The sequence below is a fragment of the Syzygium oleosum genome, unplaced genomic scaffold (assembly GCF_021117445.2).
Source record: "Syzygium oleosum isolate NSW1041296 unplaced genomic scaffold, Sole_v2.1 Sole_v2.20, whole genome shotgun sequence".
Lineage (NCBI taxonomy): Eukaryota > Viridiplantae > Streptophyta > Magnoliopsida > Myrtales > Myrtaceae > Syzygium > Syzygium oleosum.
The window spans coordinates 4,182,003-4,201,093 of record NW_026607504.1 but is presented as its reverse complement, the minus strand read 5'-3'; the positions used below and the strand labels follow the sequence as shown (position 1 = coordinate 4,201,093).

The window sequence follows — 19,091 nt, the reverse complement described above, 5'->3', positions numbered from 1 at the left end:
ACTAGCAAAAGCTATTCCAATGCTAGAGGTCATTTAATTGCATTTATTTTTTTATCATCTATAAATAATAAAATCATTTGACATGTTTTTAGTTCATTTGAACTTTTGTGGATATTTCGACCAAAAAAAAAAACTTTCGTGAATTTGTTGCGATTGATGATAGATGTTTATTTAACACCAAGTACGCGGTTTGTCATATATAACTACTTTGTGCAATCATATTTTCTACTCGTAAACTATAATACTCTTGCTTCATTGTCTTCGTTCGAAATCCACCAATAAAAATAATAACTCAATATAATGCAGCGAGCTCAAATCAATTATTTTTTTAACATGGATTTTAACTTGAAAAAAAATAGGGATAAGTGCACTAGAAGTCCTAAAACTTGTTAGGAAAGTACAATTGATTCCTAAAACTTTTAAAAAATACGATCAAGTCCTAAAGCTTGTCACGAAAGTGCAATCAAGTCATAAAACTTTCAAAAAGTGTAATCAAGTCCTAAAACTTATCACGAATGTGCAATCAAGTCCTAAAACTTATTACCAAGGTGCAATCAAGTCCTAAAACTTTCAAAAAGTGCAATCAATGGAAGGACTTGATTGAACTAATTTGATAAGTTTTAGGACTTGCTTGCACTTTTTGAAAGTTTTAGGACTCAATTACACTTTTCTAACAAGTTTTAGGACTTAATTGTACATTATGAAAGTTTTAGGACTCAATTACACTTTCGTGATAAGTTTTAGGACTTAATTGTACATTATGAAAGTTTTAGGACTCAATTGCACCTTCGTGACAAGTTTTAAGATTTTGAATGCACTTATCCCAAAAAAATATGAAGAAGTGCTATGAGCACATGATATATTATCTTTTTCTTTTATAGAATTAAAGACAATAGAAAATGAAGAAGAAAGTTCAATAAAGCAGCACAATCGAGCGAAGTTTATCGAATTCCATATTAAACATATACTTTGATAGTTATATACATCTATCATTTTTTTAAGTATAAAAAATGGGCACATCCCATATAACTCTTTCTTAATGGCGCCACCTTTCAGACAAAATTTTCTTCTGAGTAATCTTGAAGATAGTTTTAATGAATCATAACTATATTTGCCGTGAAAAATAAGAAAATGCACGCTTTCAAACATAAGAGATATGCAGCAATATGGTGCCGGAATTTCCTTTCACTGACCTTAAATTATATTTAACAAAATCGCTATTTCAATTATATAAATCAAAAGGTTTACGAGATAACGGACTATATGTCTTTCGTCGCACTTTATAAAATAACGAGTTACGCAATCATTCTATATTTTTTTTTATTGACCACTCTTTTTTTCTCTCTCAATATTTTGAACCCTACAACGAAAATGTATCCTTTTCATTTCAAAAAGAAATCGAACCCCGTGTAGGTAGGCCCCTCATCGCTTGCGAGAAAATATCAGAGACCGGCATTTACAAATCTACCCTCCATCCCCAAAGTCAATGACCAAGCGATGCTTATCCTATCGATCCACGCTGCCGCTTTCAATCCCCAAAGTTTTTCTTCCTCTGGCACTCCTCCAACCACCCCAACAATTACAAGGGCGAGCTCGTCATTCCACCCCAACCCGGCCCTCGCACGTGCGGTCAAGCCCCAGCGCGCCCACGTGCGCCCCCCACCCCCTCCCCTCGCCCCTGTGCAATTCGGGGGAGGGGCCATCCATCGGCGGATTCGGCGCCTTCCTCATAAGGGGCGGAGCGCGCGCGGGGGGTCGGGGGGGCGGCCCCAGCCAATGGCGCATCGTCACGCGGATCGGTGACGTGGCAGCGGGGCTCCTCCTCCCTTCCCTCCCCCCGCAACCCGTTTTTGAAATCCCGCCCAAACCCCGGACTTCAACTGGATTCGAGTCCCCCCCTCCCCCCGAGCCTCCTCGATCGGGGAAATCCCGGAACTGCCCCGGGGCATTTTCCCACTCTCTCCCACAAAAGATCCCCCCAACCTCCCTCGCACAAGCACACCCAGCATACATCTAACACTCTCTCTCTCCCCCTCTCTCTCTCACACACACACACAAAGCACATCTGGAGCTCTCGCACACGCTCGCTCTCTCATCTCTCTCTCTCTCGCTCTCGCTCGCAGGCCCTAAGCTTACAGGTAACGCGAAACCCTAGCGGCGCTGCCTAGGCCGCCATTCTCGCCGTTCCCGGCCCGATCTCCGGGCGATTCTCACCGGTTTCCAGCCGTTTTCCTCGCAGGTCTCGCCATGAAAGGTGGTAAGGGGAAGGCGGAGACGACTAGAGCCGACGCGAGGTGAGTCCGTCGCTTTCTTCTTGCCGCTTCTGTCGCGTTTTTTAGCTTCTAGATGAGGTCGAATGCCGGAGATGGAGGTTGATCGCGATTTTTGTTTTGGTGTTTTTGTTTCTGGCTATGGCGTAGGTGTCGCTTTCCTCTGCTTTTCGCCTGTTCTTCTTTTGTTTTTGTGTTCCTCCGGTTTGACGCTGCGGCTTGATTGTTTTAGTTTGAAGAGGAAAGGCCCGGGGACGCAGCGCGCCGGGAAGAAGACGGCGAGGAAGGAGAAAGCTGTGAAGGATCCTAACAAGCCGAAGAGGCCTGCTAGTGCATTTTTTATCTTCATGTATGAAATTTCGTGGAACTTGCGATTAGGTGTTTAACGCGATTTCGGTGGTTTTTCTGTTCGATCGAGAATGCGAGATTTACTTTGTCTTTGTTGTTTTTTTCCTGTTCTCTTGTCCAATCTGTTCTTGGATATAGGGAAGATTTCAGGGTGCAGTATAAGCAGAAGCATCCTAACAACAAATCTGTTGCTGCCGTGAGTTGTTTCTCTCGCTTTTATTGAGTGCGGATACGCACTGTTATTGATTTAGTGTACGAGCCATTCTCCGAAGCATTGCTGATTATGGTTGTCAATCTGCAATTTGAATGAACTAGGTCGGTAAAGCTGGCGGGGACAAGTGGAAATCCATGTCGGAAGCTGTGAGTATCTTGTCTTATTAATTGCTTATTGGAAAAGAATTAGTTGTCTTATCTGCTTCCTGAGTGCGTTTTATCTGTATTGACTCTTTTGCTGTTTCCTAAATTTCTAGGATAAAGCTCCTTTTGTAGCAAAGGCAGAGAAAAGGAAGGATGAGTACAACAAGAAGATGCAGGCTTATAACAAACGATCGGTATGGAATGCTGATTTCGAGTTTTTTTTTCTGAACTCGATGTCAGTTTTGTCCTTCTGCAGCTGTAGTAATTTAGGAAACTCTTTTAACTGTTTGCAAATGATAATGATAGGCTGAAGGAACCAATGCTGCTGACGATGAAGAGTCTGACAAGTCAAAATCTGAAGTCAATGATGAGGATGATGAGGATGGAGATGAGAGTGGGGAGGTTAGTGCTAGACACTGTTGATGGTTTAAATAGGAAAGTTGTCATTATAAGTTGTACATATACTGATTTGTCTTTTTGTTTGTTCTGGCAATTTTAGGAGGACGAGGATGATGACTAAGTCACAATTACCCTCGAGGAGTATGTGTAAACTGTTACATCAATGAGCAACGAAAAATTTCTGTCATTTTGGACATGTAGTTGTTTGCCTTAATGGTTTCATATTAGATAATTAGGAGAACGGTGATTGGCTTGAGTACCTTCTGGAGCTTAAATAGTGATGTAGTTAGTTGTTTATGCTGATTTTAGCTGAAGCTTGGTTCTCTGATCTGATATATATAAGCTTCTTTGCTCCCATCTCTCTTTTGTTTCTTTCTATTCGTTGTGATATGTGTTTATACCTCTCTAAACTTGTCAAAAGGTGAGACGTCTTGCCTGTAGTACTTGTCTCCGACGCAGTCATATTGAGGGGTCTTAACATTCTGGTCTGTTATGCATGAGCATGAGGCTTCCTCATTAGGATTCTAGGGTGTGCCAATGCTGTGCATCCTATTCCGTGCATTTCTACACCTGCTTCGGTGACTGAAGCTTGTTGGCTCCAGATCCCATTGGAGCTGGCTTTTCTAGGCCTGCTTATGAAGCTCTTCTCTATGGACGGGAAGTCCTGTTGGTTTCTATCGATGTTATATCATAATGTGCTCACCATTATGCAATGCTATCTTGGATTTGGAGTCTTCTGCGCAATGTGATTTTATTTTCTAAAGTGCACAAATGCTAGCTCTTTATCCCATCCCAAGAGGTAGAAATAAAGACGACTCTTGGTGCTTATGGGATTCATTGGTGTTGGTAGCATTTTGATGTCAATGTGAGCCTGATAATGCCATATCACCATGCTACTAAGCAGATATTTCGTCGGATGTTGCTATATGCAGGTTCTAAACTTGTGTGGTGAAGAAGTTGGATGATTTTTTGTGTGTTTTAAATGTGCTCTGATGGTTTAAATGTGCTTGGATTGATCGATCAATCAATCCTTCATTGTATGTTTTTGAGTGCCAAATGCCATAGCTTGCTTGCTGTAAAAGATAAGTGGAATTTTGTTTTTCTTTCCTATTAATTCTGGTAGTTTCCTTTAAGGGATTCCAGAATCCACCCTTGTGGTCACTCGGTAACATTTTTTTAGTTCGTAGAGATCCCGTTTGTCATATGAGGTGAGGTTGTGGGTAGTGTGCTGACAGTTCCGCATGGGATTATCGGGTAATAAAAGCAAATCCATAATAGGTTCTGGATGCTAAGGAATGGAATCTACTTGTGAGGGATTGTAGGTGTTGCTAGCTTTCCCTAGTGGAATCTCTAGTCTATCATGGGAGTCTACTATTGGGCTCCATTGCATTGTGAGTATTTAGTTTCTGGCTTCTGCTTTTAACGTGGAAGTCAATACTGGACTTAGTCATTTGCATTTCCTCTTGTTAGCTCTTTTGGGGGCCGTTCGTAAAATCTTGTGGTCTGACAGGATTTTGTGATCAATCAGTAGAAGTGGATGTCTAACAAAATTATGTGTTTTTCTCCTATGTAAGATATCCTGCAAATGGTATGAGATGGATTTTGTTGGTAGAGGATGAATCTCTCTGCATTGTCTATTATGGGGGGTTTTGTACATTTATGTCGGGTCGTGTAGAAACCATCAACTCATTCAGGAATGTTTTAGAAGAGCGGGACACGGTTTGCTTATGTCTGTCCATAGGACTAGTTTGAGTCTCATTATGCATGGCTGCATAGATAGGACTAGTATGAGTAGTACATAACATGCTGAGGAATGGACAGTACTTTTCTAATAAAATTTTAGAAGGTTAATGATGAGAGCCCATGATTAATATTGATACGAATTGTAGCTGAAATGGATTTCGTAATTAGGGGTGGAGGCGTTTGACGTCTAGAAGCTGCAAAAGCTGTCCGGGGAGGAGTTTGGTCGCGTGTTTCATTCCTGAATTGCTGTGTTCACGGCCCGGACATCGATGACTACATTTGCCTCTTGGAAGTTATAACTTTGGGATTCCATCCTATGTAGGGGATGAGCTATTGTCAGTTTTCAAGCTTTCGCGTTGGAATTCGATGTGTGAATAGCTTTTTGGATGGGTATCAAATTTTTTCTTGGCTCCAATGTGGGTTTTTTCCACTTTTGTTTCCTTCTCTATGTTAGTAACCCCCGGTAATGGAAAGTGGGAGAGAATGACCTCGTTAACGATGCAAACAAGTAAACGTATGAAATTGATTGCTTTGATACAACTCATCCCGGCATCTGGCAAAAGAGAGGTAGGACAGAATCCATCCGTTTCTTTCCTCGCCATGTATATACAAACCCAAACCCACACAAAAACATAAATATACACGTAGGCGATGCTGCACGTAACAGAATAGTTCGAAAGAATGAATAGACATTCCAAATAATATAATAAATGTCTCACAGACGATCGGAATCTGTGTTCACCAAAAGTCACGTATCACGAGCTTCGCCTGTCATGTTCCGCGGCTCGGAGCACCTCTTTGGCCATCGATGAGAAAGATTTTGCCGTGTCTTGCATCTCCGCAGTTTTTATGTTTATTCCCTGCAAAGAACGAGTAAAATCAGGAACCGAAGTGCTGGCGGAAAAACAAGAAGGAAAAAGGGGACTAAAGCGGTGGGTAAGGTACCTGTAACTTCCTCAAGTTCTCCTGCAGCTTGTTCTCTGCCATTTTGGCAGCGCCTGTTGCATCCTGCACGTTGAACAAAGATCCAACAATGTGATGCTCTTTTGATGACCAAGAGAGACATCAAAGGATCTAAAATCACGGCAAAGAAGCCACACAAGTCCCCAGCCCCATGTGGCCTTACTCAACGGAACGTTCTCCAAAAAGTATGAAATAAATTGGGTCCTAAGATGAAATAAATTTCTTCTTTACCAAGCTTCGGAAGTTCTGTTTCAGTCGGTTTTTATTTATTGCTAAATCCCTTATGCTCCTTTTATTAGGCACTCACAATTTTGTTCTTTCAGGCTGAAAAGAATGATCGCCCTGATGAACCTTACTGTAATATGGAGAAAGCAAGCTCACTGCTACAATCAACGTACTAATCAATAACTTCTAGCCATTGAATTCTTGTCTAATCGATTCCCCTCCCGTCGATGACAAGCTAACTACTTGAATTCCTTCAAAACAAGTAGAAGGCGGTACCTGCAACTATATTGTCAAAGCCAGTTCGTGATTCGACAGGCCAGACTCTCATTTTCCAGTTCGGCAAATGGTATAAACCAATCAGGACAAAAAGGGAAACACAAAGAAACACAGATCTTTGACTTTTGAAGGCATGTAGCAGTAATATACTTACACTAGAAGCAGCAAACCCGTATTTCCTCTTGATCTGATCGACTGCACCAATGTTTTCATCTTTTTGCTCTTCTTTTGTGGATTTCTTCTCGTTCTTGATCTTTACCTGCTTTAGTTTTCCTGTCAACAGAATTTTTAAAAATGGAAAACATCATCCAATGCAAACCTTCTCCTTATCAGGATCTTCTAGTTCTTTTGCGACAATGCAGGAAAATGCCATGCTTCCAATTACTAATCCCTCTATGACATTGTCTGCACATTTGTGTGTTTGTGTGTTGCATATGGTATAGGTTGCATTTTTGGTCCCAAATACACAGAAAATAATCTATGATTCATATGCTCCTGTGAGGAAAAGGCGAAAACAAAAGCTATTTGTAAGAGCAGGTGCTATATCTTTTCCTTTCAGATAAGAAATGAACAAGGGTGGGTGTATCCTGTCATCGACTGCTGGAATGCTTTACAAAGCTCAAGATTATTAGCACAACACAAGATCATCTCCAGAAATGTCAACCATATCGGATGCCGACTTCTTTAGCAATTCCTAGAAAACTGATGATCTTAGCAAACACTCTTAGCACCACTTACCTATATCTGACAAAGGTTCATCGGTCCTTTTTCCAACATTAATCATTCTATTCGTTTCGAGACTTCTTTCCACATTCACTTTAAATTATCTTGTTCTACTGTGTATGCAACTAGAACAAAAACGGATGACTGTCTACGACAATTATAATGTATAGTATATGGCAACTGTGAATATATGGTCAGCACTACTGCTGATACTAGAAAAAGAATACAGACTTCCCCAGGGTGTTCACGTTCCATTTTAACACAGTCAAAAGTTTAATCTTCTCCCGCATCAGTCCACGCAAGACAAGGCAATGGTAGACTGTCAATTTGGATGTGGAGAATTATAGAAGAAAGTAGAACACAGTGTGATTATCTTTACTTTTCCTTTGGTTTTTTTTCCCACAAATGACATTATGTTCAATTTTGGAAAAATGGATCCACATACTGACAAAATATTCACCTATCACCAGCAATTTTTTTTTTTTTAACTTTACCAATACTATTCATGTTGCTTTTAAAGATCCGAATGAAGAATCTAATTCTCTTACAGGAAAATTCGTTTATCTTACTCACCTTTAAGGCTCTGAAATTTGTTTGCCAAGACTTTTTTGTTGAGACCTCCAAACATATTCTGTCCTCGAGGTTTTTCCTCGCTATCATCGATATCAATATCATCTTCACATAGCAATGGAATTTTCAGTCAGTTAAATTCAAAGTTCACTATGAATAGAATAAACAGTAAACACAATTTGTTGGGGCTAAACGTGCACACATGCATGTGAATTTACTGCAAACCCCTGTTCTCAGCCATACCTATGTTCAAGTCATCGTCATCTTCATCCCCGGCCAAATCCTCTCTTTTCTCAATCTCGGTGCCCCTATCATCCATGTCTGCAATTTTACTCTGGAAATTAGCTGTTGAAAAGATAGCAGAGAGTTCTTCAATACTTGCTCTAGGATCTTCTTTATACATATCGGGTGCGTGCTTTTCTCTATTGACTTTTGTGTCTTTAAACACGGAGCTGAATAATCCCTGATTGTGCAAAATAACAGTGTTACTAAGCAGTGGTTAATATACAATCCACTCAACAAAAAACTCCAAACTAATACCACCTTGGGCTTCTCCTTCTGGATGGCACGCACGGGAGGAAAGTTCTCCGCTGAATGAACCAGGTCTTTTTGGTAGACTTGGCTGAGAGACCCCAACAGCCTATGAAGAGGAACAAAAGATGATGCATATTAACATTAACCATTCTACCAAGAGTTACGACAGAAGTACATGTTTACTTATTTCGTTTTTATAGGGTTACAAGAAATTATAATTTCAATTTCTTGTCTAAGCATCATTGAAAACACATCATATTGAGCAGCAGAAGCATGCAATATAGATGAGCATGTGCTGTGCATGAGTGTGGGACTAATACAGTGGACAATCAAGTTCGCAGATGCACTGCTGGTAGGAGCTCCTAGTCTACTGCTGTCAGGAAATTCACGACGCTGAAGGGGGAGCTTTGACAGTAAAGATCTCTCTTCATTCTCCAAAATGTGTGGAGAGATTTTCTTTAGAGAAAATCCATTAATGGAGAAACTTCACCTTTTCTCTTAGTTCATTAACAAGTTTTGACTTTGCCTTAATTTTCTATTTGGGTTCTTGGTCTCATGAACTTAAGAAAGCTAGAGCTAGTTTTTGTTGCAAGTATGCTTTCTCATTGGAGGCTCCATTCTAGGAATAAGTAGCATTGTGAAAAACTTTTGAGTGATGTTCTCTGGAACCATATTTATGGAACTGATGTAGAAGGCTGGCGAGGAGGTTGCACACACCTGAACATATTTGTCTGGAGTAGAACTGAGAAAAGAAAAATCTCCTGGTCTTTGTTCACCTGTGCCAGGAAATAAATGAAGGTCACATAAATCCAGAAGTAGGAAGTTGGGAAAATTGAGTAGTGTAAAAGTACCATGAGAAGTTGACCGTCTGAAGAAGAGCATATCAAATTGTCATTTATTGTGCTTCCCTTTGACGTGGGACCTGCAAGTCCTCTTACGTATGTTTCCCTTATCAAAGATAACTCGGGCAAGGACCTAACAGCACCAATAAGAAGACGAGCTTAGCAAATGTTTGGTTTTACAACTTGCTGCATATGACTCTATATAAATATTGAAAAGCAGTTGGATAAACCTTCAAATATATTCTGTCTGGCCTAGATACTGGATAATTGAATAAATTGGACTGTGGAGCAATGAGCAAAATAGACTATTCAGTTGGATCTTTCTGATAAAAATATGAGGAGGAGGATCTCAGTAGACTCCGTATCTAATCTACATAAAGAGGTGGTTTCTCAAGATATAAACGAATTCACATGCACCTGTCTGCCAAGACTTGAAGTGGTGCTCTATAATAGCATCATCTTGTACAAAAGACAACACAAAAAATCATACAATTGCCGCAAAAAGTGCCCCAAAGAAACATCTAATGAACAAAATCAATACAAGAAAACGATTGATAATTATGGCAAGTATCTAATGCCCCGCAAAACTTCGAATAAACTAATGAAAAGTTTTGCATTCCTAATGCTCAATTAGGAGATAGAAGACAACCATATCCCAAGGAGAGAAGACAGAAGAAGCAAGCAAAATTTTGTACTTTGAAGAAATGTTTCGAGTGATGTACTTCAGCAAGACAAATTATGACCCTGTCGGTCTCATCAGCCAAGTAGCAGGTAAATTCACTGTTCAATACCTTATCTCTATCTTCCCACAAGTAAAAAGAAGCATAAGTCCAGCATCAGGTGTATAGAAAGTCGAACCCCAGCAACAAGAGAAGGAGTGGAATTTCTTCTTATATATGACCTTCTTGACTCCCTGAAACAAAAAGAGAGATATATAATCCTCTTCTTGGCTCTTAAAGAAGTATATAAAAGCGCTTGGTATTATTACCTGAACCACATGTGATAAGGAGTACACATACACGGCTTTCTCCGAACATAGCAACAATAGTCCCTGCTTAAATATAGAGTCCTCAACCATATCCTCTGTGTTCAATTCTGAACAGTGGGATTATAAGTAAGCTTATTAATTTCATCCAATAAATTATCTCAAAAACATGCTGCAGCACTTGATTCTCACCCAATATCTCCAAAAATAGAGCTCTGGAGGGTTTTTTAGGATGCACCATGCTATTGCTCAGTATTGTACCAGTATCACTATCCAGGGCCACAACTGATGAATCCCTCGTCGACATGACCAATATATTCTTCTGGAAACCATGCAAAGTGCAGGTACCAAGCTGAAGAGAGATGATGCCTGTAGAAATGTCACTTGAAATTTGCTTGGTAAATTGTACATGAGGCCCCTCTACATCAATCAGTGCGACCTAAAGCAAAAAGGCAAATGCATTGGATTCGTGCCCCAGCCAACTTCACTTAACCCACTATTTTCATTGATGGTGCTGGATGAACAAAATGGTGCAGCAGAAATAGAACTAGGAGCACTCAGCTTCAGAAGTTGTATTCTTAGGAGAAAACCCAAATACATGATGACGTTGTAATGTAAGATGTTGAGACTACTTTTGTCTTCTGCTAGCAAAAAACTCCACATCCTGACTATTGGAGTTTAAAAGCCTTACACATGGATATCAAAATGGTCCATGACCTCTCTGCACCAGCTCACTGTTCTATGTAACCATTTCTCTCCCAGGCTCACAGAAATTGCCCAAACTTAAATGCTGATGACAATGCTTATGGCACTTGAAAAGTTCTTTCTCCCAATTCCGCAGAAAGATCCCATAAAAATAGTAAAATAAAGAAAAAAAAACCCATTTGAACTTGCAATAGATAAAGAAATATGCCTGAACTGATTATGTCAATATCCTCAAACACTGAAAAATCACTCTCGAACAAGTTCTGATCAGCACCTAGAAGAATAAAAATCATTAAAGAAGCAATTATATACACTTAGAAAAATACACACTTACATATCCTTGATCAGAACCAACAACAAGATGTCTGGAGCTGCGGTTCATATTTAATGAAAGTACTGAACCATTAACCTTCAAAGCTTTTACACTGCCAATCATGTGATTGTTTCCTCTCTTTGCACTACCTAAAAGAGAGAACTTAAAGTCATAATTGTTGATTTGGCATATCATATTCTTGCAAGAAGTACTTAAAATCTGACTAGAAAATGCATTAAGTTCAAACTATTTTAAACCTCGCGTAGACGTACCTGAGACATATGCCTCGGGCTTAAATTTATATATGCGAACCTGTAGTTAGTTAAGCAGATCAACAATATGAACCTAATGACTCGAGTATAAAGTAAGCGGTTATATCTTATTAAATCTGTAGGCACAAGGCTAACCATTCCATTTTGATCCCCGGAAACAAGGATCGGGTTCTTTGCATCAAAATACAAAGCCGTAAGTGCAACCCCACTCAGAGAAAGGTCATCTTCACTCTGCAAGAACAAGACCATAATAAGAAGCTCAAATCATACAGCCAAAGAGAGCAATTTAAGCTAATTATGTTCCAAGGAGTAATTTGCCTTCAGTTCCAACACAAATTCATGTTAAGCCACTAAACTGCAAAAGAATTCTGCAATGCAAGCAGAATCTCCCTGAAATTTGATGTGTAACGTCTTTTATCCTTCCACCAATATGGATGAATATTCTTGTTAATAGAGCTAAGTAAGATGATTCAAAATTCTTATCAAGTGAAGCAAGACTTTGAAGTTTAATCCAATGAGAACATTAATGCATGAGAAGCATAAAGGCACATAAAAAAAGCATATATGGGATTCCAGCAAAAAAGACAAGGCATTAAGGGGAGAGCACCTGTTGCTCTATGGAAAAGATAGGAAGAGGAAGTGGACATGACATGTCCCAAAAGTTGATGGCTCCATTGCTATGTCCAGTTACATACAAATTTTTGACCTTTGCAAACCCACCAAATGGGATTGGGTTTATCTGAGACGCGTCTTTACCATTTTTTTCCGAGTGCAGAAGGGGCGTAACCTTTTTGACCAATTGTATGTAATCCTAAAAAACAAGAGAAATCAGACTTACCAAGATCATCACATTATGCTGAAGACATGTAAAATGACATCTACGCACCTTGTCATCTAAGTTCAAGATATACTGGTTATTAGTGATGAATTTTGCCACAGTGATGGTTGATTCGGTGAGTGGTATCCTAAGCCTTACTTCTTTTGGGATGGGGGCAGCAGACTTGGATTGGCACTGTAGGAGATGCTTTTCAATTAGGCTGTCATCATATTCATATAGATGTTCTGATTTTCCAATAACTAGGAGAGATTCTCGTTTCTGCTTTGTCTGCTCATTGTAGTTTGAGATGATCTCCATATCAATGCAAGGCTCGGGCAGCTGAAGCCCCAGCTTAATGGTGCGGGATTCAGAGTCGTCATTCAGCAAGACTACCTGACAAGTAAAATATTAAGTTCCCAGAGCATTCTCAATATTTTCAGGTTCAAGAAGATTAATGTACCTTGGAATTCTGAAATGGTTGTACTAAAACGATGAGGCAGGAGATTATTAGGCCCAGTCAGGCAAGATGCATATAATATTTGTGGGAGACAATTGAAGTTTTAGTATCAAGAACTTCTAGAAGTCCCATATTTCTTACTGCTAAGATCTTGAAAGAAAAGGGAAACAAGGTCTGCCTTATCCTAGAGTTTTTGGTGCCTCATAATAATAAGACAATATCAGAAAAACTTTCTTCAAAGGTAATTCCTAACAATCAAACGGTCTAATGGTTATAAGAGCTAGTCCTGCTATAGAGTCCGCTTAAAATGAAAATAATGTCATAAACAAAGTAAAATATTGTTATTTAGGAAGATTACATGGCATCAGATACCTGCAAGAGATTTGAAGATGCTGCATCAGCAGCGGCCAAAAAATATAGTCGACTTGGTTTTCCATCTGTATGAACACATCTCATAGAAGAAATAGGAATTCTGTCCAGCTTATATCCGAGATTTAATTTACAAATCGGACCACTTTGAGAGCCTATATCTGACACTAATTCACTTCTTCCATTTGGGATCGGAACACTCCAAATGAAGATATCTCCGGTGCTGTATCCAATAACAGCTTTACTCCCCAGAGGACATGCCCAGCAGGCGGAAGTCACTTTCTTTCTTTCATTATGTGCTGACTGCAACACATTTCCACCTTTGAAAATTGATTTGCTTTCTCGTACTTCCCACAATACAAAAATGCCATCTTCATATATTATTAGTACCCTGTATATGGACAATAGGCTACTGATACAGCTGTTTGTAGACTTGAAAATAGAAATATATAGCTGTTAATCAATGTAAAGAACTTGAGGTAAACAACTACTAGCGCCTGGGTGCCATTACATGAGCTCACAACGCTTAATAGGAGGTAGTATTGACAACTGTAAAATAAGATAAACCTGTTCTACAAAGAATTAGCAGAAGAAATTGAAGCAAGCAACTACATAGTGCCAGGGTAGCACATGAGTGGATGATGCTTAACTGGAGGTAGCAAAATAAACAGTAAAATAACCTAAACCTGCATTTCATTGTTAGAAACAAAGTCCCCACATCATTCACTATATTTCCCAAGTCTAGGATCTTTGTTGGAATCTAATTCCTAAATGCTAATGGTACAGGTTGCAAACCATGTGTAAAATGTGACACCACTGGGCATGAAACCTTACATCTCTGTGTAAACTGGTTCTTCAAGCATATCGGAGTTATTATGAACATACTGAACTAGTAGCCACACAAGAAATTTTTTTCAAGTCAATCGAAAATGGCATCAGTTGAAGGACAAAGCATGTGTGACAGTGAAATGAAAAGGTGCTTCTTAGCCACCTTACTCCCTGTTAAAACTGCATGCGACATGAGACATTTCAGTATAGTTTTTCTCCGGAGGCATGAAGTCATTAGCATTATCATAGGTTCCAAACATTGTAAACACTGCAACAAGAAAATGGAAATAAATAAGACTACCTCTTGCTTTCAGTCAATGGTTGAGGCAGCGCACGCATGACAGCCACGTGACCAGATAATTCAGTTTGAAATCCTGAATACGATGATCGATCCAAACATGAGATGTCATTAATGATCTCCTTCCATATAAATATCATAGTAAAGCACGGCATTGTAAAATCATAAGTGATTGAAATTAAGACTAGTTAAAAAAAACTAATGGGATCACTGAAAACACAAATTAAACTGGAAGGCCTCTAACCATGAGATACTTCAAAAGGTATTGTGTACTTCATTTGGACTAGATTACATGGCTCCTGATTAAGCTTCAAAACGGACACATTTCCAAGAGAATCTCCAGCATACCTGCCAATAGACGTGTCAAACAATAAAATGATTGATGATATACCTCCATTATCCAGAACAGTTTGACTTTGGAAATACACTTACATGTAAAAACTATGTTGCAGGACTGATAAAGAGGTAATTGCGTCTTTGAAATTGTAAATGTGCGACAATAGCTTCTGGTCTATGTCCCAAACCTAAAATACGATTCCCACTTAAATTGATCTCTGAAGGACAACTTGCAATACAAAAAAAACTCAAAAATTTAATTTTCATGAGACTGTCTCCAGCATGACACACGGCCAGAGCGTCTCCTTATGAAAACTTACCTCGATTTGATTATTGCTGGTCACATTCAGAAGAATGCCTTGATTCTCGACAAACTAACAATGATGATGTGAATTAATTATGAGTGAATTCCCAATACGATAACATAATAACTTTTTGGAAAAGAATTAAGAAGGCAATCCATTGCATAAAGCATAGAAATGCAATGGACTAAACCAGAAAACCTGCAGAAACTTGCTCGGTCCTGTTTGTTCAGATTCAAGTATGACTTGAGTGTTATCTTTCCCATATAACTTGATTTGGCCATTCCTGGATAACAGAACGAAAGAGAAGCATGTTTGTCAAAGAGTTTCCATCTAATCTGCAACCAAAGCCTCAAAACATGGACATCATATTGCTATTTCAAGAGAAAATGCAAGTTCGTGGGAGAAATTCCATATCCTGAAAGGCAATGAGAGTGGAAATTTCGACCAATACCTTACTTCTGCTTCTTAAAAATTTCAGTTTTCAAAGTGTTGCATCAAATAATTAGGTTAGGGACAGGATGTATCATTTGTACACTTGCATCCTAAGACTTAGGAGACTCAGAGCTATTCAAGAGCTATCCAATTCATCCTAGTCCAAGTTATTTTGGACCTGTGAAACTGATATTGCACTCGATCGATGGAAAACATGTGAGAATAGGTTAACAATAGCGAAGAATCATACTTTGTGGAAACAGCAAGTATGTTCTGAATTGAGTCAAAGGCGAACTTGGTGCATCCCGATGGAATCCCATAATGAAATACGATATGTGGGTCAATATCACTAGATTTCAGTCCTTCCGTGCTTCTTCCTCCAGGCTGCCAGAAGAATCAAACACAATGTCACAATTAATCACCACACTCAGCAATAGTAATAACCAACATAGCTTCATTTTACGTACCGAGGATAAAATAGTATCTGTGACTAACAGTAGGGATGTTGCTAGATGATTATGCCTTAAAACTTAGGTCAAATTAAATTGGATGCACAAGTTGAGGCACGTTGTCTAGAAGAATTCATCGCGCACACGTCAAACATTCCATAGCAAGGACGTTTCGATATCGATGTCAAAAAGACGTAATGATCTTATCACACACCTCTCGGGTCATGAAATGGGAAATTATTAAATAACCCGTCCCTATACTCCTTTTGATCCCCCAGGAGGACGTAATTCAATCACCCACGAAGTAGTCAAGTTTATGTGGACGGGAGGACCAAGTACGTCCGTCGTCTGCTGAAGTTAATGGCCTCCATTCGTTGTTTCCCCGTCGTCGGCAGGCAAAGTTTTAATGTCCGGGGAGAGGATCCTATGGATAAGGTAACTTTTGGGCACTGTTCAATTAACAGTAGTTTAGACACTTTTTTTTTTTTTGGGTCAGACAGTAGTTTAGACACTTGGTCGGTGGTTTCGCACCGATTTTTTCCGCTATGCTGGCCCAAAGGATAAAGGAAAGGAACGGAATATATTAAGAGAGGTTGTCTGCTTAGAATAAAGTAAAATTAGGGCCAATGACGGATCGAGTTTGAAGGCCCCCGAGGAAAAGAATAAAAAAGGACGAGTTTGACCTTTGAAATGGAGACACGTGGACTGTGGGCTACGGTACCACCGCCCATTACAGGGCCATCACGTGGATTTTACATTAAGCCTTATTAGCTACCGGGATGATTATATAATCGGCACTTCACAAGCGAAATACGCGCAAGGGACAGAGATGGCAAGAAGGTAAATACTTGTTAGGAATTCCCCTTGTCTCCATCGTGATAATCAACCTAGTTCCAAATGGATTGAATTTCACATCGTCCTAAAAACCTATCTAAGGACCCCAGATATACGAACAAGAACTATAATATTAAAATATAAATGGCGCGACAGAATTTCTACATGGACTTCGGGACAATCCGAAACTCATTTGAATCCTCCGCATGATTTTTACTCACTCCACTAGAAAAAGTCCAAATCTTTGACCTCTGAGTTCAGAGGGATAAAAGAAAAAGAAACGGCAACTTATCTTTCGGAGACATCAAAGGAAGACGGGACCACAAGACAAGCCGTTCGTTTGCGAAAATATTTCAAAATATTTTCGATTTTCTGTTGGGGAAACGTTTTCCGTGGGAAAATATTTTCCTTCCCTCACAAAATACTATCTACGAAAATGACTTCTTCAAAACGGAAATTATTTTCCGGACTAAGGTCGCGCGTGCCGCCGCCGGCCGCGCCCCACCGGCGGTCACGCCACGGCCGCGGATGCGGACGTGCGTGTCACGCCACCGGCCGCCGCGAAAAATATTTTCAAACTTTTCATATTGATCGCACAGGAAAATTATTTTTCGAAAAAATTTTCAGAAATGACTTCGAAAAATATTTTTCAAAAGAGAATATTTTTCGCAACCTTGCTTAGCTCTAATTGGTCCACATGGAAAGTCATTGTCTATTAGGTGAGGCAGTTTCCGGATAAGGTCGTCGGCGCTTTAGCCTTTCCTCGAAACCCTAGAGTCGGGCATCACAATTAGGAAAAGGACAAAAATAACAATAAAAAGACTAATTTCCATTTTGACCAGACCCAACATGTAAATCATTTTCCTATATTTTTCCAAAGCTGGCTGGCCAGAAGCAAAGCAGGATGCCACATGTCCCGAAGGAAAAGAGAGAGAGAAAGAAGGAAAAAAGGAAACATCTAATCGCAATCAATGCTCCTCCACTCCAACGGCAGTCTACAGCTCGGCACTCTAATCATGATTCATCCAATCTAATCCAGATCAGAGAAAGCATCTCGCTATAATCCTATTCCTCTGATGACCGCAGTTTCACTCGATTCTGGTTGAAATTATACTTTCACTCCAAAACCAATCCATCACAGTTCTATCACATGCTCAAACCACTTGACCGTCGTCTTCGTGGTCATCATCATCGCATCCACTACGCATGCTTCGATGTGTACGGTTCGTTTGGACTGGACAGAAGGAACCCGAGGAAACTGGGAGCTCTCACATGATCCCCCGTGGCCATCTCTCCGTAAATACTAATTATTTAGGCCGTAAATCCTCCATTTATGAGTCCGATGAATTCAAACGGATTGGCTCCTTGCTGATCTCATTGAGCCGGATATGATTAATCAATGCTCGAAAGTTCGAGCTCGTTCACTGAGTGAACACCGCATTAACGACGTCTCTCGCTCGTAAACGGGAAACATATCCTCCTCCTTTCCTTATCAAAAGGTAAAGCCAGAGCAAGAGCGAGAGCAAGCAAACCAGTGTGCGAACATCAATTGATTGATCTAACGTATATCTCCTCCTATCTGCTACCTAATACGACGACGACGAAATAAGCATGATCGCACGTAAGGTCAGTCGGAACTGAATCCACATCAGTCGAAATCGTGCGCGGCAAACGGGCTCGAACAAGGCATTCGGCCTAACAGATGCTCAATCAACGTTAACGAGGAAGCGAGAAACGAACACCGGCGACGACGGATCGGATCGCGAAAGCGCACGCGGAAGCAGATCAACTTTAAGCAGGGAGAGTCGATTCGTGACCGTACCTTCTTCGCAGCCTTCTCGACCAGCTTCCTCACGAACATCGAGCGAATCGGCGATGACGATGATCTCCGTCGAACGGAAAATGCAGCCGCTCGGAAGAACTCGCCGTCTCTGGTTTCTAGAGAGAGAGAGAGCTTTGAGATAACCGTCGGGGAGATAGAGAGAAAGAGCGAGAGAGAGGGGTGTGGACTGTGGAGTTAGTGAGAGAGACGGTTTGAACGCTGTTTTAGTTTTAAGGCGAAAGAGCTCGTTCGCATGGGGAAGAGGGACAAAGCGAGCGGTTATTTTATAGTGACGGGAGCAGGAGATTAACCGAGATCAGAGGGCCTCGGATGAGGACACGTGGAGGGCGATTAGGTGATCCGGAGATTTGCTGGGAAGGAAACATGTTTGACGATTTGACGGCAAACCCGATCCAACGAACCGACAGCTTCGAGAGCGATACGAAAGCGAAAAAAAAAGGGCGATTGATTTCACGACAGCGACCCTCTCAGGACGAGCGACGCCGCGACACGTGGAATGCACTGGGCGTCCGCGTGGGTCCCCCGACCGGTATCGGAGATTTGTTTTTTTCCTTGGTCTGTTGCGTCAAGAAGAGGGCGTGAAAACAGCGTTCTTGCC

The 19,091-nt window shown here is 40.4% G+C and overlaps 2 protein-coding genes across 3 annotated transcripts; one reads left to right on the top strand and one right to left on the bottom strand.

Moving 5' to 3' along the window:
• The first annotated feature begins 2,012 nt into the window (after window positions 1-2,012).
• On the top strand, window positions 2,013-3,731 carry LOC115683616 (HMG1/2-like protein). The gene is made up of 8 exons (XM_030608170.2): window positions 2,013-2,138; window positions 2,240-2,294; window positions 2,503-2,619; window positions 2,757-2,814; window positions 2,934-2,978; window positions 3,089-3,169; window positions 3,282-3,377; window positions 3,475-3,731. The coding sequence occupies exons 2-8, from the start codon at window positions 2,248-2,250 to the stop codon at window positions 3,493-3,495; spliced, it is 465 nt and encodes a 154-aa protein (XP_030464030.1). The 5' UTR covers window positions 2,013-2,138; window positions 2,240-2,247; the 3' UTR covers window positions 3,496-3,731.
• Window positions 3,732-5,609: 1,878 nt separating this feature from the next.
• LOC115683614 (uncharacterized) lies at window positions 5,610-18,628 on the bottom strand. Of its 2 annotated transcripts, XM_030608167.2 has the most exons (24): window positions 18,473-18,628; window positions 15,618-15,751; window positions 15,134-15,218; window positions 14,951-15,004; window positions 14,727-14,818; window positions 14,539-14,642; window positions 14,298-14,370; window positions 13,172-13,559; window positions 12,412-12,735; window positions 12,133-12,336; window positions 11,661-11,756; window positions 11,526-11,565; window positions 11,275-11,402; window positions 10,428-10,674; window positions 10,239-10,345; window positions 10,042-10,163; window positions 9,260-9,383; window positions 9,126-9,184; window positions 8,418-8,514; window positions 8,118-8,337; window positions 7,878-7,979; window positions 6,736-6,854; window positions 6,063-6,125; window positions 5,610-5,977 (listed from the first exon to the last, which is right to left on the bottom strand). In XM_030608167.2, exons 1-24 carry the CDS (start codon window positions 18,509-18,511, stop codon window positions 5,873-5,875), a joined length of 3,126 nt encoding a protein of 1,041 aa, XP_030464027.2. In that variant the 5' UTR covers window positions 18,512-18,628; the 3' UTR covers window positions 5,610-5,872. The 2 variants fall into 2 exon arrangements, with proteins under 2 accessions (XP_030464027.2, XP_056176297.1); XM_056320322.1 differs by lacking the exons at window positions 14,727-14,818; window positions 14,951-15,004.
• Window positions 18,629-19,091: the final 463 nt, after the last annotated feature.

Bases quoted from the DNA above. Each gene is read 5' to 3' on its own strand.
- LOC115683616 (XM_030608170.2), top strand. From the start codon at position 2,248: ATGAAAGGTGGTAAGGGGAAGGCGGAGACGACTAGAGCCGACGCGAG. The intron at 2,979-3,088 runs GTGAGTATCTTG...CTAAATTTCTAG, and splicing joins GGAAATCCATGTCGGAAGCT to GATAAAGCTCCTTTTGTAGC. The intron at 3,378-3,474 runs GTTAGTGCTAGA...TGGCAATTTTAG, and splicing joins ATGGAGATGAGAGTGGGGAG to GAGGACGAGGATGATGACTA.
- LOC115683614 (XM_030608167.2), bottom strand. From the start codon at position 18,511: ATGTTCGTGAGGAAGCTGGTCGAGAAGGCTGCGAAGAAG. The intron at 14,643-14,726 runs GTAAGTGTATTT...GTCTATTGGCAG, and splicing joins CTGCAACATAGTTTTTACAT to GTATGCTGGAGATTCTCTTG. The intron at 9,185-9,259 runs GTACTTTTACAC...TTCCTGGCACAG, and splicing joins CAGACGGTCAACTTCTCATG to GTGAACAAAGACCAGGAGAT.